Source organism: Pristis pectinata, chromosome 9 (assembly GCF_009764475.1).
Source record: "Pristis pectinata isolate sPriPec2 chromosome 9, sPriPec2.1.pri, whole genome shotgun sequence".
NCBI lineage: Eukaryota > Metazoa > Chordata > Chondrichthyes > Rhinopristiformes > Pristidae > Pristis > Pristis pectinata.
The window spans coordinates 42,436,272-42,452,531 of NC_067413.1; the positions used below are offsets into that span (position 1 = coordinate 42,436,272).

General features: G+C 39.3%; 1 protein-coding gene across 1 annotated transcript in view; it reads right to left on the bottom strand.

The window, feature by feature from the left end:
* LOC127574152 (arf-GAP with SH3 domain, ANK repeat and PH domain-containing protein 1-like) overlaps nucleotides 1-16,260 on the bottom strand; it is a 210,002-nt gene that overhangs the window by 25,478 nt on the left and 168,264 nt on the right. Inside the window, 3 exon segments of the mRNA XM_052022915.1 lie at nucleotides 5,921-6,097; nucleotides 9,558-9,783; nucleotides 12,027-12,134. Of these exon segments, the coding sequence (XP_051878875.1) occupies nucleotides 5,921-6,097; nucleotides 9,558-9,783; nucleotides 12,027-12,134 (511 nt within the window).

Consider the following 16,260-nt stretch of genomic DNA (forward strand, 5'->3'; position numbering starts at 1 on the left):
GCAAACCACCTCAAAATCTCTCTGCACAAAAGTCAACCACTGCAATTGCTGAAAATCTGATATAAAATATATGTCACACATACTTAAAATATAAAATATGTATCCCTCTGATATTTCCCTCAATGTCGACAAAACAAAAGAGCTGGTCATTGAAAGGAGGCAGTGCAGATGCTCCTGTTTACATCAATGGTGCTGAGGTTAAGAGGGTTGAAAGCTTCAAGTTCCTAGGAGTAAACATCACCAATAGCCTGTCCTGGTCCAATCATGTAGACACCACGGCCAAGAAAGCGCACCTCTACTTCCTCAGGATGCTAAAGAAATTTGGTATATCCCCTTTGACCGTCTCTAATGTTTTTTAATCGATGCACTGTAGAAAGCATCCTATCTAGATGTATCACGGCTTGGCATGGTAACTGCTCTGCCCAAGACTGCAAAAAACTGCAGAGTGTTGTACTGAGCTGCGTCCACATCAGGAAACCAGCCTCCCCTCCATGAACACTATTTACACTTCTTGCTGCCTTAGTAAAGCAGCCAACATAATCAAAGACCACTCCCACCCCAGACATTCTCGCTTCTCCCCCCTCCCATCAGGCAGAAGACATAAAAGTCTGAAAGCACGAACCACCAGGACCAAGGACAGCTTCTATCCCGCTGTTATAGGCTACTGAACGGTTCCCTAGTACAATAAGATAGATTCTTGACCTCACAATCTAACCCATCATGGCCTTGCACCTTTTTGTCTGCCTGCACTTTCTCTATAGCTGTTACACTTTATTCTGCATTCCGTTATTGTTTTCCCTTGTACAACCTCAATGCACTGTTGTAATGAAATGATCTGTATTGATGGCACGCAATACAGATCATTTTCACTGTACCTCAGTACATGTGATAATAATAAACCAATTGACCAAACACATGCTGGAAATGTTCAACAGGCAGCATCATAGTAGAGAGAAATGAAGAATTAATGATTCAGTCAATGTTGACAAAACAAATACAATTTATCTAATTTCTAATGCTGCCTAATCTGCCAAGTATTTCCAACATTTTCTTTTTTTTACTCCACATCTCTAACCCACCCTTTCTCCTCTCATGTTTTTGTACATCTTCCCGTACTCATTCTTTCATGCAATTCTGTCCGTAAAACTCTCCAATAAGCCTTGTGACTGTAACAATATTGAAGTAGCCCTAATTATAGTTACAAATTAAATTCTCTGTAACTTTGTCCAGGATGTATTGTGCCCCCTCATCCCTCTCAACCTCTCACTAGCTTAGGATACGGCTGACCCACAATCTTTCCTCAACAACTTTTCTCTGCTATGCTGTTGAGTGGAACTGCACTTACTTGATTTCACTTTTGCCTGTCTAGCTGCAGCCAATGAATGTCCTGCAATAGTTTCTCACTATGATCTTATAACCAATACCACTGGAGCTACCAAGATTTTTTTGTTTATTTAATTGCTCATGGAACACAGACGTAGATAGCAAAGCAGGCATTTACTTTCCATCCCTAGTTACTTCTGAATTGCGATGGCAGTTAAGAGTTAATTACATTGGTGGGTCTAGTGTCACATATACTCCAGACTGGATAAGAATGGCAGATTTCCTTAACTAAATAATATTTGTTGTTTTATGACAATCTAGTAGTTTCCTGGTCACTTATTAATTTCAAATTAAATTCCCAAGCTCCCATAATGGGATTCAATATTCCACCTGGGTAGTCTACAACCTGACAGCATGAACATTGAATTCTCCAACTTCCGGTAAAATGCTCCCCCTCTGTCCCTTTTCTCTCTCCTCCTGATCTACCTAGCTCTTCCTACATTCACCCCAGTCCTCATCACCCGGTTTCTTTCCCGTCCTCTACCCTCTCCATCTACCTATCACCTACACATTCCTCCTACTGGTTTCCCCCTTCCCCCCACTATTCCCATCTGCCCTCCCCACCTATATTCTTTGCTCCACCTTCCTCTCCATTCCACCATCTTTAGCCCTTTGGTGCTTCCACCTATCACCGCTCCCCCCCACCCCACCCCCAGCTTCTGGCGCCATTTTCACTCTCCCCTCCCCCTCCTCACAAGGATCCACCTATCGCCTGCTAGCCCTTGCTCCACCCCTTCCCTCAACCTTTGTATGCTGGCTATCTGCCCTCTATATCAGTCCAGATGAAGGGCTTTGACCTGAAACTCAGCTATCCATTTTCCTCCATAGATGTTGCCTGACCTCCTGAGTTCCTCCAGCTTTTGCTTCAATCTCATGTCTGGATCAATATTCCAATATGCTAATCTAGTAACCTAACCACTTTGCATCCCCAGTAAAACAGCAATAATCTGGCAGAACCAGGGCCAGGCGAGTAGAGGAGAACCGGGGCCCTGGTGTGTAGAAGGGAGTGCGGGAAATGGGGTGCCATGTGTAGAAGGGAGAGCAGAAATTGGTGCTCTGGTAGGTAGGGGGGAGTGTGGGTATCAGGGTCCTGGTGAATAGTGGGGAGTGTGGGAACTAGGGCCCTTGTGGGTACAGGGGAGCATGGGAACTGGAGCCCTGGTAAGTGGATAGGAGAGCCCCAGTGAGTGCATGGGGAACTTAGCAAACAATATCTGGTGAGCCAGATGCTGAATCATCAGAATTTCTGAATGGTCAGACAACGACGACCAGAGTTTTACTGATTATCCATGGGTCCTTTCAAGACAATATCTACACTTGTCCCTTGGCAACCACAAGCAAAAACATCAGGGTACAAGTTTGTATCCAATTCTACTTCTCCATCACTCCTGGATTAGATTAATGTCTTCCACAATGGACCAAAGCAGTTGTCATTTTTCTAAAAACGAACACCAATCCCTTGACAATGGCTCCTGGTTAAAGCTTCTGACCTCCTATCTCTACCACCACACAATGCCAATGGCCATTTCATGGCCCCTGACCACCTATGCCTCTGCCCACCTTTTGTGTTGGCCTTCCTGAATAAACAAGCTCCATAACTCTGCCGTCTATATCCTAACCAAGACCCACAATCTAGCACAATCATGATTTTAAAATTCTTGCCCACTGGAAAGACCCTCTTCCACTGTGCAGAAGTTTAGGCCTTGTGAATTTTTACATATCTGATTACATTCCCAACTACCCACTGTCATTGGACACTTCTCCTCCAGCAGGCTGAGTTCAAACTTCCAAAGATTTCTCAGCATTTAGAATGGGAAAACTTCTCTTGAAGCTGCACTGATTAACCTGGCCTAAATTCAGAACACCTATTCATTCTAATAGGGATAGACAACTGCAGCGAAAGTTCTTTCTCTCAATTTAATTGAAATGATTTAAATGTATTAATTGATTTTGTTTTCCTTGTGATTTTGTTTCAATTTTTAAAAATAATTTATATAATTTGAACAATCTTACTGGGATTTTCAGTAGTTTCAGTGTTTTTGAATACAAATATCAGATATTTATAATAATTAATCTCCTGGATCATTGAAACAGCAGTAGGCTTGGAAAGGGAGCACAATTCTGAGGTTGGGCCTGCCACTTAATGGTCTTCTTCCCAGGCACTCCCCTGGGATTGAGGAAGAGTGATTTCACTCCATTTCAATGAGTTCAGAGGTGACTGACAGAAGTCGCTGTGGGAATTGTCGACTTTTCCACAGGTAGGGCACGTGGTACCCAGCAAAATAGGCAGTTGGATAGTTTGAGAGATAATGTGCTCCATCTGCCATTAACACTGGGTTTCTGTGTGCTCCCAATGCATGGATTTCAAGCTTCTCAGTACCATTCCACATGCTCTTTCTGCACTTTGAACTGTCATAGACCAGGGTTCCCAGGACTCAGTGGGATTGTTGCAATTCTTCTGAGGAGGCTGTGACAGCATGCATGTCTTTGGGATGTGGGAGAAACTGACACACTGAGAAAAAACCCATGCAGTTGCAGGGCAAACGTGCAAACTCCACGGGACTGGAGGTTGTGGAGATTGAACCCATTTCACTAGAGTTGTGAGTCAGCAGCTCTCCTAGCTGTAGCACTGTGTCACCTGTTTACTCTGACATTTTTTTTGGTGTACTCAAGTATATGACTATCTTTTTCATTATTTACTACTTTACTGAGCTCTACAAATTTTAAAATTATGTTCTGCACATTCAAGCCAATAATCAGCAGGTCCTCTTAGTACCAACTCTTGGGTTACTCCATTCCATATTTCATTCCAGTCCAAAAATAATAAAGAAATCCTTTAAATAGTTTTACAAAGTGACCAGCAATAATAAGCTGAACTTTTCTGCTAGTTTTTGTCCTACTGAGAATGACACATTGAGTTACATTTTTCTACCTATTTGCCTTATCCCTGTTTACATAAGTACTTTATTATGTGCCTCACTTTGATTTTCTTGAAGGGGAATAACTAAAGCTCATTTCAACAAAATGGTACTTGATTTTAAAGGGATTAATATAAAGTGCTGAAGAAGCCTCTCAAAATAAATAAGAAAATTCATCCCTCTAAATTTTGGACAACACAAGAAAGAGATCCTAAATAACATGGCCCCATCATCCAAACAATCTTCTGTCAGAAGTTGCTCTGATATTTGGACAGTATTGATTAAAGATCACCAAATGAGGCACAGATGCTGCTGCTTCTTCCTGACTCACGTTGTTTATGTAATCTTTAAAAACCTTCTTATTCTTGTAACTTAAATACATAAATGTTGTGCCTACAACAGATCAGAGACTGGTTAACCTTTTGCAACTGACTCATCTTCCAACTACTTAAAGCCTTTTCATTATCTACCAGTCTGCAATGGAATACTCTCCAGTTGTTTGGGGTAGCACAACCACCACCACCACCAAAGAGGCTCAACATTTTCCAGGGAAAAGCAGTTTGCCTAATTAGTACCTATTTTCCACTTTAAATATTCACTCACTTCACAACCATGCATCGTAATTATAGAGTGTACACCATCAATAGGATGCATTCCAACTTGCCAAAGCTTCTTTGGTAGCATCTCCCAAAATCCTAGAAGGACAAGGCAGAAGACGCATGGCAGCTTCATCACCTACAACTTCTTCCCCAGGATATTTGGCATCTTAATTTGGAAATTTATTGCTCTTGACCTGTAAATAGATCTGGAACTGAACTGAACCTTAATTAAAATTTCAGATCTCACTACAAATAGTGCTTTGGGAGTATTTGCCCACATGAACCAGAGTGATTCAAAAAGGCACCTCACTGCTGCCTTCTAAAGGCAATTAGGAATGGGCAACAAATACTGATCTTGTCAGTGACATGTGCGAAAGGATTAAAAAATTGCACTTTGCTTTTGCTAAGTGGTTTATGAGAAACATTAGCCAATAAGATCAATGGCTCCATGAGTCTTTTTCATAAGCAGACAAAATTCCTTTTGCCAACAAGTTTTGCTGAATCAAAAGTTGTATTTTCCATTTGCTACTCTGAAATTTTACCTGCCTGATCTATATAGTAAAAGCCAGCTAGAGTTCATGTAAGACTTTTCAGTAATTATTTCATCTTGAAGTTGAGGAGTCTCTGATTGTCTCAAGTTATTTTAAAATGCAATACTTAAGGAAAAAAAACAGACAACAATCAAGAATGTTACGGACAATGATGAGGGGTGAAGATGATAGGGAGAAAACAAAATACAATATAACACAATGAGCAATTACATCAAATTGGATGATAATCTTTAGATTGAAATAGAGAAATACAAGTGTTTTAATTTCTTAAAAGTGTCAATGAATTCAGATGATTTGGTTTCCTTTCAATAATAATTGCAAATTATATTTAAATATTGAAATGCAATGATTGAGGAAGAATTAATTATTCCAGATTTCCTGTTCAATTTCACTTCCAATCCTGATGAACAGTAATACAATTTTCTGTTTCCTACAATAACTTAACCAATTTAAAACAAGAAAAACTCACCCCAAGGAATCAGACCTTTATTCTGGGGACCATGAGGTAGCGGGCTTGGTGGGTCAGATAAGGTTCGTTTGTGTCCAGGGGGTGGGGGCGGTGGCCTCTTCTTTGACAGAGTGGAGCTGCCAGTTGTGACCTGGGGACCTACAGGAAGGACTGAAGGAGGGACTGGGCCATGTGGAGCTGGAGAAGCACAAAAACATAACTGACTACTACACGATATGTTAAGAGCAGTTATGAATGCAAGCAATAACGATGCAATGGAGGATCAAACACAAACGTAAAAATAATCAATTTATCAGTGATTAAAATGTGGACAGAAAACAAATACACTTCAAAATTGCAACAGTGATCATATAATTATATATGCAAAACATACTTACCATTTCAAATATTACTTGTACAAAATTAGAATTTCAAAATTTCTATTATTCAGGATAATAAAAAGAAATATACACTTGATAAGAAATCAGTCTAGGAGAATATTAAATTAGGCAGCAAATGTAAGATAGGTTCCCAAATATTCCCCTACTCACCACACCCACCATCCTGTTCCCTCCTAACCCAACTTCTTTTACTAATTGGCAGCTTTGCTCAGTGATAATTGCCAGTGACACCCCCCCCCCCCCAACAAAAATATTAAAACATGTATTTTCACTGTGCATCATAGAAATCTAAGTCATTTATTTGTTTATTAGAAGTGTTAGCCAATAAATTCTCACTTCTAAATGAATATTTTATGCATTCAAGTCTCACTGCAGGTTTTGGCCATTGCACCTTTGGTGCCACTTAGTACAGTACTACAATTAGAAATACATAAAACATTTGCCTGTTCTGGTGTACATAAAATAACCCATGAACACCAGAAGAGTTTCTTCAACAAACCAGCAATTAATGTTCTTCATGCAGCACCTCCACCACCCAAAACAGATGAGGGATTTATCTTATTACGTACAAAGCTTTGGACTGTGCATGACTTTTAACTGCTGCTGTTAAATATTAGGTCACTTGTTGGTTGTGAAGTGATTTGGCATATGCCGACAATGCCAAGCTTTCTGTTGCGTGAAAATGAAGGGGCACTTGCATGATCCTACACTACCAGCAAGAAGCAACGACCAGTCAGAGAAAGATTTGTAGCATGGATTTTTCCATCTGTGCCCCATGCAAGTGCAACTCTCTGCTGGGAGCACAATCATGTAATTGTCACATATCAAAGATTTTATGTGCAACTATTTTCATACTTTTTTCAGCAAAGTTAAATTACATGTATGACCTAGTGTAAAAGCCTACAGATGAATGGCCACAGACATTTTAAAATGCTAGTTCCAGTTTGGGGCCAAATTATTCCAAAAAGTGAACAATACTGCAGAAACTGCCATTTAAGTGTGACTCAATTGAAAAGCACAGTAGTTTTATTAAGACAGGACAAACATTTTGACTATTTTAATTTAATCTTTTGTAGGATACTTTGGTAACTTTTCACTCAATGATGCCATTTTGTTGCTGGTGTTCTCAAAAGGCCTTCATGGCACAAGAGGAGCAAATTCATTAGCTTCAATGACTAATGAACATATTCACCTACATTTCTCCAAAGAAACTATCAATTTGCAAAATGGTTAAGGCTCCTTCTTCGTCCTAGCTGTGCAACAGCTCCATTTCACAATTAACATTGAGAGAATTTTTCTTGTTAGACATTCACTTTTTTTCTATCTAAATACCCCAGTGAAACATATAAATAATTTTCCCTAACGACTAGCCACTTTCATAAAGGTAAAAAAAAATTCATTTACATAGCTCCTTTCACATTCCCTTTCAGGGTATCCCAAAGCACCTTAAAGCCAATTAAGGGCTTTTGGAAGGTTGTTTATCTTCTAATGCAAGAAACACAGCAGGCAATTTGCCCACAGTAAGCTTACACAAACTGCTAATAACGAACAAAGATCAAAGTGACATTGGGCAAATAGTTATTTAGCAATTTCAGTTGAGCTATAATTATTAGCCATCTTCTTTGATGTTATCCTATGGAATCTTTCATGGGAACTTCATAGCTATGTGAAACCTCAATCAAAAAACACAACTAAAAGACAACGCCTCCAAAAGCACACTACTGTCTCAGTACAGCACTGGAATGTCAGCCTAGATGTTTGTGCTCAAGTCCAGGAGTGGAACTCAAACTTAAAAGCTGCTAACTTAGAAGCACAGATGTTGTGAACGGAGCCACGGCTGACGCTTCAGGTAAAAAAGTGATCACTTAAATGATGGTGCCTACCCTTCATTCTAATGGTGATTATTACTAATTTTTCCTTCCATGGTGGTTTAGCTGATTGGCAACTAATCCAGTGCTCTTTCTATTTTAATTTATACTGGCAATTATACTGGCTGTTGAACATTCTCCCTGAAATATGGTGCAAGAAATGAGGACACTCTTGACCACAAATCCTTAAAGGCATGCTACAGGATATGAACTCACTGCAGAACCACCATCAGCCTGCCTTCCGGCTCTTTAAATGTCCTGCTGAAGGAATATTGTATACTCCAGAGAGCATTATCCTCCATAACCAATTCCTCCCCAAATGTCAACAATATCTCTGACATGAGGATACATTCAGCCAAAGGTTTTATGGAAAGCAAGCTCCATCAGGTGTCTCACTTTGTGATAACAAATATTTATCAGGTTTGTTGATTTTTTTTCTTTCCAATATTTTAACAAAAGGCCTTAACATTTTTGGTAATGTTAGGTAATTTGAGGGTTAGAGTTTTTGATCTTAAAGTTCAAAACTTGGGTCCATAGAATGAGTAATGCAGAAACACATGCTAAGAGATTAATGGATAATTATCATGGGTTCGGTCATGCAAAAAGTCTGATTAGTACATGGCAGGAGGTTCTTTTATTTATTGGAGGTCACCTTACTAGAATTTGTCGTAGAATTGGAAAGCAATCGCTCTAAGCATGGCGCAAATTTTTAATCACACCTTCCTTCGAAGTGATCTTCAAAATGCCAGATAAGGCTACATACTTCAAAATGGTTTTGGGCATCATGCCTGCAAGATTGCCTAGAAAATAAATCTCCTTCACCTTAATGTAAGTTTTTTTTCTCAACATCTACCATTGGCATTTGCTTTTAAAGTTTAATAGAAAAGTCAGCATTTTATGCCCTATTTAATGTGGACTAACAAACCTTTACTTTGACAATATGTGTACAACTTGTATAGCTTTCTTAGTAATAATCTCAATAACAAATAATATGTTTTATTATTTTGTCATGCTCATGATCAGTTTTTGGAGGGATAGAAATGATCGATGGTTAAACAATTAGTTAGTACCTCCAACTTGAATTTTACAATGTTACTTACATCCACATTTTTGCAAAACTTAGTGAAGACAGGAATTCAGCCATTGACAAGTGTTTCAAGCTTTTGTGTTAAACAGCAAGGAAAGAAATTTTAATCAAAGTTTAATAAGGAATAAGAAATATACCAAAGCCAATGTACATCATGGTGGAAATAGCATCATAAGAGAGACACTGGGTCAACTGTACTATTTAAAGAACATTTACTAACTTGTAATTAGTAGTTAAATATGCAAGTCATTTTTAATAGACCATCATACAACAGAAGATATCTCTTTCATTAAGATACCAACCTTTACTTGGATTCCTAGGAGGCAGAGGAGGGGCATCAGTGGCCGGTGATGTTGGAGAATCAGTGCTGCTTCCATATATTTGATTACTAAATGCTCCATAGGACAGTCGCTGCTTTTCTCGTGCTATGCCAAGCCCTGGAATCATTAGCTTATCTTGTGGGGAGATACTGGAAGAATGGCAGAAACTCTGAGGTCTTGGAGAACGCTCTTTTTTTATTGGGCTGGTCTAATGAAAGAGAAAAAAAAAGTTAAATTCAACATAACTTCAAATCTAGGATTAATCATAGAGTCATACAGCACAGAAACAGGCCCTTTGGCCCACCATATCCATGCCAACCATAAAATCCCAAAGACTAGTACTTGGTCCAGATGCCTTGGTGATTTAAGTGCTCGACCACATTCTTCTTAAATGTTCTGAGACTACCTGCCTCTACCACCCACTCAGGCAGTGCATTCCAGATTACAACCACCCTCTGTATGAAAAAATTCTTGCAAAACCTCTTACCACTTACCCTAAACCTATGCCCTCTAGTTTTAATGCTACTGCTATGGGGAAATGTTTCCTATTATCCACCCTCTCTATGCCCCTCCTAACTTTGTATAACTTTATCAGGTGCCCCCTCAGCTGAAACGCTCCATCCCAGACAACATCCTGGCAAATCCCCTCTTCACCCTCTCCAGTGCAATCATGTCTTTCCTATAATGTGGTAACCATTTTCGTACAGTACACCAAATGTGACCTAATCAATATTTTAAGTTATACCATAACCTCCCTGCTTTATATTCTATGCCCCAGCTGATGAAGGCCAATGTTTAATATGCCTCCTTCACTACCTGTGCTTTCACCTTGAGGGATTCTTGGACTTGTTCCTAAATACTCCTTAGGATCCTGCCATTCATTGTGTTTGCCCAACCCTTGTTAGGCATCCCAAAGTTCATCACCTCGCACTTATCAGGATTAAATTCTATTTGTCATTGCTTTGTCCATCTTACCAACTAATCAATATCATCTTGTAGCCTATCCTCCTCACTATCAACACCACCAATTTTCAAGACTATTTTAGTAATCCAGCTGTCAGAAATAACAATGGTGATAGTTACCCAGGTGTGAACAATCTCTATCTGTCACATCCTCAAATTTCAGTAATTCCAGCTTTCTGCCCAAAGTGTTTTAAGATTTCTTTAAATTGAGATCTCAGATCTGAATGTGTTTGCTCCACAACTGACAGAAATTTTCAAGCCAAACTGACCTCAATTATACATTACTGTGAAAGATTACATTTGTTAAAGGCAGAAATACATTCTCTGGGACAGAACTGCTAAGTTTCTCAGCTGTCAATGTAAAGCAAACATTTACGGTTTCTAATTCTGATCTCTCTCTCTCTCTCAAATGTTAATATCTTTCCTACATCATGCCTATCAAACACTTTCATAATCTTAAAAATTCTCCATCAGGCTACCCCTCAGTTTTCCCTTTTCCTGGAGAGAAAAAAGAACAGCCTACCCAATCTTTCTGTATATGGATAACCTCAGGTGTGAAGCCATTCCAACAAATCTTTGCCATGCCTTCTGCATTGCCTCGAGATCTTTTTAATAATGTGCAGACCAGAAATGTTCACAGTCTTCCAAGAGTAGTCCAACCATGTACAAGTTTAACCACCTCTTAATGCTATCCTCCTAGAAATTTTAAATTGAAGTATGCCCCATCACAGCTAAAATATGCAAATCACTTGTCTTTGTGCAATCTTAGTGTGTTTCAGAGAGCTTTCCATGGATACATCTGTGGTAGTAATGATCCTGATATCCACGCAAGTGTACTTTCTAGCATCTAATAATAAACTCTGGCGTAGATGTTCAGCAATATGATCTGGGTGTAAAGCACCCAAGATAGATCCTGCCCAATTTGTCCTTCTGTTCCTTTATAGGGAAAAAAATTCTGCCACCACTGTTCAGTTTTCATAACCTGATTTTCTTTTCTGGGGTATGCCCAGTCAACATAGTCAAACACCTAACCCTCTGAGTGTTTACTCCTCTATCAAATCGGGTGGGATGGGGGAGACTGTTTAGTAAACAACAGCAACTCCATTATAGCCCCAGATGAAATCAGCCAGTTAACCATATATTAAATGTCAAACTATGAGATGTCTTCACACATTGTCCAGCATCACACTTAACATAAATCAATAAACTATTCAGATTCTGTATACATTCTATAAAATTTAGCCCTTTTTTAAAAATCAAGATTAAACATCACATTGAGCAATTCTTCAATGCAACCTGCAAAAGACAATTCCTGCAAAAAAAAACTTTAAAAGATTATTTTTTCTGTCATTCTTTCGAACTTCCTTGCTTAACAAACTGTTTTTAACCATAAGAACCTACAGCTAAATAGATAATATGCCAGAATGGCTGAGATTGATTGACTGCACGAAGATAATTTACATCTGCGTTATACATTCCACGTCTCACCTTTTCATCCAAATCATCATCACTTTCATCAATCTCTTCTTGTCGCAACTGCCATTCGTATTCTACATGAACATGAGGATTAACTTTCCCTAAAGCAGCTTGACTAATCTGAAATCAATACAAAATAACAAACATCAAAATTTGCATATGCAGTAATGTGAATATTTTCATGATGGGAATTTGAATATTTCAAATTTTAATTAACTACATATTTTTCAGAAGGAGAAAAAGCAAGGTTATTTCAAGAATAAGTACACCACATTCCTTTTTAGGTTTCAGTTTTCTTCACCTGGTAATCTAAATAAACAAGTCATTTAAATTAGTTTGCATATTTCAAAACGTTAACATTAGTGCACTAATTCGGCTTCAACGTGTTTTCATTTATGAGACCTTCTCAGCAAGTCAGTGCTATAATTTGCAAATATATTGAATTCTGTAAATTGTAACTGATACACAACAAAATTAATCTTATTTAGAGAGAGAAAATGATTAAAGGAAGTAATGTTGTTCTGACAAATCAATTAAAAAACTAAGGCACTGCGTGCAATAAGTGTAGACTTTGGTTATGTAAAATATTGATTACCTAAGAAAATGCATTAGTTTTAGGAATGATTGCCAAACCATCTGTACTTAATGAGATAGCAGGGGGACACCGGTGCTCATGATAACAGTATGTTCTGATACAAATTAATTATACAAGCTAATACTAAAACACTGGGAAGGAAAGCAATCTGATAATAGAATGTGACTGCAGCGTTGATGGAAATGCTGGACAGATACAGCATGTCAAGGTTAACATTTTACTGCTTGCAACTGATATCTCATGTATTTTAAATTTTGTTAAAAATTGTGACAATCAAATATAGCCAGTTAGAAACTAAAGCTTCTTGAACGGTCTTTCAAGGTGGTTTAGTCCTGACTTCCTGATACTGTCCCTAGTAAGTTTTCCCTAATAAATTTTTCCTGGGTAATTTATGCCAACAAAATCAAACATTTACAACAATTTGCTTTTAATGGGCAAAATGTTACAAAGGATTTCACAAGAGTATTATTAAGCAAAAATTTAACACTAAGAGATATCAGACAGCTTGGGTTTAATAAGAGGAGGAAAGTGTAGCTGTTAGCAAATAGAGATAAATGGGAATAATTTAAGCGGTTGCAATTGGATCAAAGTTGGAAAATGAATACTCCAGGATATTTTTCAGGGGAGTAAGTTGAATGGAAAAGGAGGTGGGATAGTTTTTATAAAAAGATGGATGATATTAGGACAATTCTGAGAAATGACCTTTGTTTAAAAGATCAGGAAGTAATATCACAAGATAAGAGAAAAGCAGAAAGGAAGTTAAGGAACAAAGCCTCTTCTACTAAGGAGTTAAGTTCAAAATATTTCTTCAGTTTCTCTGCCATTTCCATTAATTCCTGTTTCAGCTTTGTTGGGTGTAGGCTAAAGGCCCCCTCGTTGTAGTAATGCTGAACAAAGTATTAGTCAAGAAATAATGAGAGTTCACAGGAAAAGTTATGTAAGAATCACTAATGTTCATCTTCATGCAGAATGGACTGATCAAATTGGCCAAGGTAGTTTAGAGAAAGTCCATCTATTTGAGACAGTTTCTTAGAACAATACTTTCTGGTCACATGTAATAATTTAGGATTAATTAGTGATATTGTAGTCGATGGTCCACAGCGCAGGTGGTAGTAACAATAGAGTTTCGCATTCAGTTTGAGAGTGGCAAAATGAAGTCAGGCACCTAGATCTTAAACTTAAATAGAGGCAATTACAAAGGTATGAAAAGAGAATTGGCTAAAGTGGATTGGGAAATTAGAGTAAAAGGGAAGATGCTATTACTTGTGAAAGCAGCATTAGTATATTAAACCAAGGTAAAAAATGTACAATGAATTCAACTCAGGCTCCTTTTGGACTTGAGAGTGTTATACATGGTGCAGATATATTATTGCCAAATTAGTATTTTGTAGTTTATGAAGCATCATCTCAAAAGACAGTCTAATGCATAAGTCATAGAATCATCTCACATGAAAACAAGCTCCTGGGCCCACTAAATCTACACCAAACATCAAGCACCTATACTACTCACTTTATTCTCCCCATTTTCCCATCAACTCTCCCTAGATTATATCACTTACCTACACACCAGGGGCAATTTAGTGGCCAATTAACCTATCAACCCATGTCTTTGGAATGTGAGAGAAAACTGGAGCATCCCGAGGAAACCTATGCATTCAGAGATTTCACTGGAGGTCAGGATTGAAACTGGGTCCCTGGAGCTTTGAGGCAGCAGCTCTACTAGCTGTGCCACAGTGGTGGGTATGAGAAAAACTCAATCTTGGCCATAGTTGCTTTTGACACCTTGGGGTGAGACAAAGCACTGAAGACTCTTAGCATTGCAATGGTCTTTCAGCAATCATTCATTATTGGGAAGCAAAGTGGCACAGCTGCTGCCTCATAGTGCCAGAGACCCAGATAACAGAGTACTGCAGCACAGAAATAGGCCCTTTGGCCCATCTAGTCCATGCCAACCTGATCTTCTGCCTAGTTCCATTAACCTGCAGCTGGACCATATCCCTCCAAACTCCTCCCATTCATGTACCTATCCAAACCTCCCTTAAACGTCACAATTGAACCTGCATCTACCACTTCCGCTGGCAGCTCGTTCCACACTTGCACCACCCTCTGAGTGAAGTTCCCCCTCAGACTTCCCTTATATATTGCACCTTTCACCCTAAACCTGTGTCCTCTGGTTCTAGTCTCACCCAACCACAGGGGAAAAAGCTTACATGCATTCACCCTATCTATACCCCTCATAATTTTGTATACCTCCAATAAGATCTCCCCTCATTCTCCTGCGCTCCAGTGAATAAACTCCAAACCAATCCAACCTTTCCCTACAACTCAGGTCCTCAAGTCCTGGCAACATCCTTGTAAATTTTCTCTGCACTCTTTCAAGCTTATTGATATCTTTCCTGTAGGTAGGTGACCAGAACTGCACACTAAATTCGGTCTCACCAACGTCTTGCGCAACTTCAACATAACATCCCAACTCCAGTACTCAATGCTCTGCTTTATGAAGGCCAAAGTGCCAAAAGCCCTCTTTACGACACTATCTACCTGTGACGCCATTTTCAAGGAAGCATGGACCTGTATTCCCAGGTCCCCTTTGTTCTACCGTACATATCAGAGCCCTGCCATTCACTGTGCAAGTCTTACGCTGGTTTGTCCTCCTAAAATGCAACACCTCACAGTTGTCTGCATTAAATTCCATCTGCCATTTTTCAGCCCATTTTCCTAGCTGGTCAAGATCATGTTGCAAGCTTAGATAGCCTTCCTCGCTGTCCACTACTCCCCCAGACTTGGTGTTTTCCACAAATTTGCTGGACCCGTTTACCACATTATCATCTAAATCATTAATATAGATGATTAACAACAATGGACCCAGCATCCATCCCTGTGGCACACCACTAGTCACAGGCCTCCAGTCAGAGAGACAACCATCTAATACCACTCTCTGGGTTCTGCCAAGTGACTTAACCTTCTGGACCAGCCTCCTGTGCGGGACTTTGTCAAAGGCCTCACTAAAGTCCATGTAGACAATATGCACCGCCTTTCCCTTATCCGCCTTCTTGGTAACCTCGATGAAGAACTCTATAAGATTGGTTAGACATGACCAACTACGTACAAAGCCATATTGACTGTCCCTAATCAAGCCCTGTCTATCCAAATACTTATATATCCTGTTCCTTAGAATATCTTCTGATAATTTACCCGTGACTGACATCAGGCTGACCGGCCTATAATTTCATGGCTTATTCTTAAAGCCTTTCTTGGAACAACAGAACAACATTAGCAGTCCTCTGGCACCTATATATCTCTGCAAGGGCCCCTGCAATTTCTGCACTCGCCTCCCACAAGGTCCGAGGGGACACTTTGTCTGGCCCTAGGGATATATCCACCTTCATTCGCCTCAAGATAGCCAGCACCTCCTCTTCCGTAATCTGGATATGGTCCACGGCCTCACTACTGCCTCAGTTCTACAGCCTCCGTGTCAGTCTCCAGAGTAAATACAGATGCAAAAAATTCATTAAAGACCCCCCCCATCTCTTTCTGCTCTGTGCGTAGATGACCATGCTTATCTTCAAGAGGACCAATTTTCTCCCTTGGTACCCTTTTGCTTTTAATATTGCTATAGAAACCCTTGAGATTCTCTTTCACCCTCTCTGC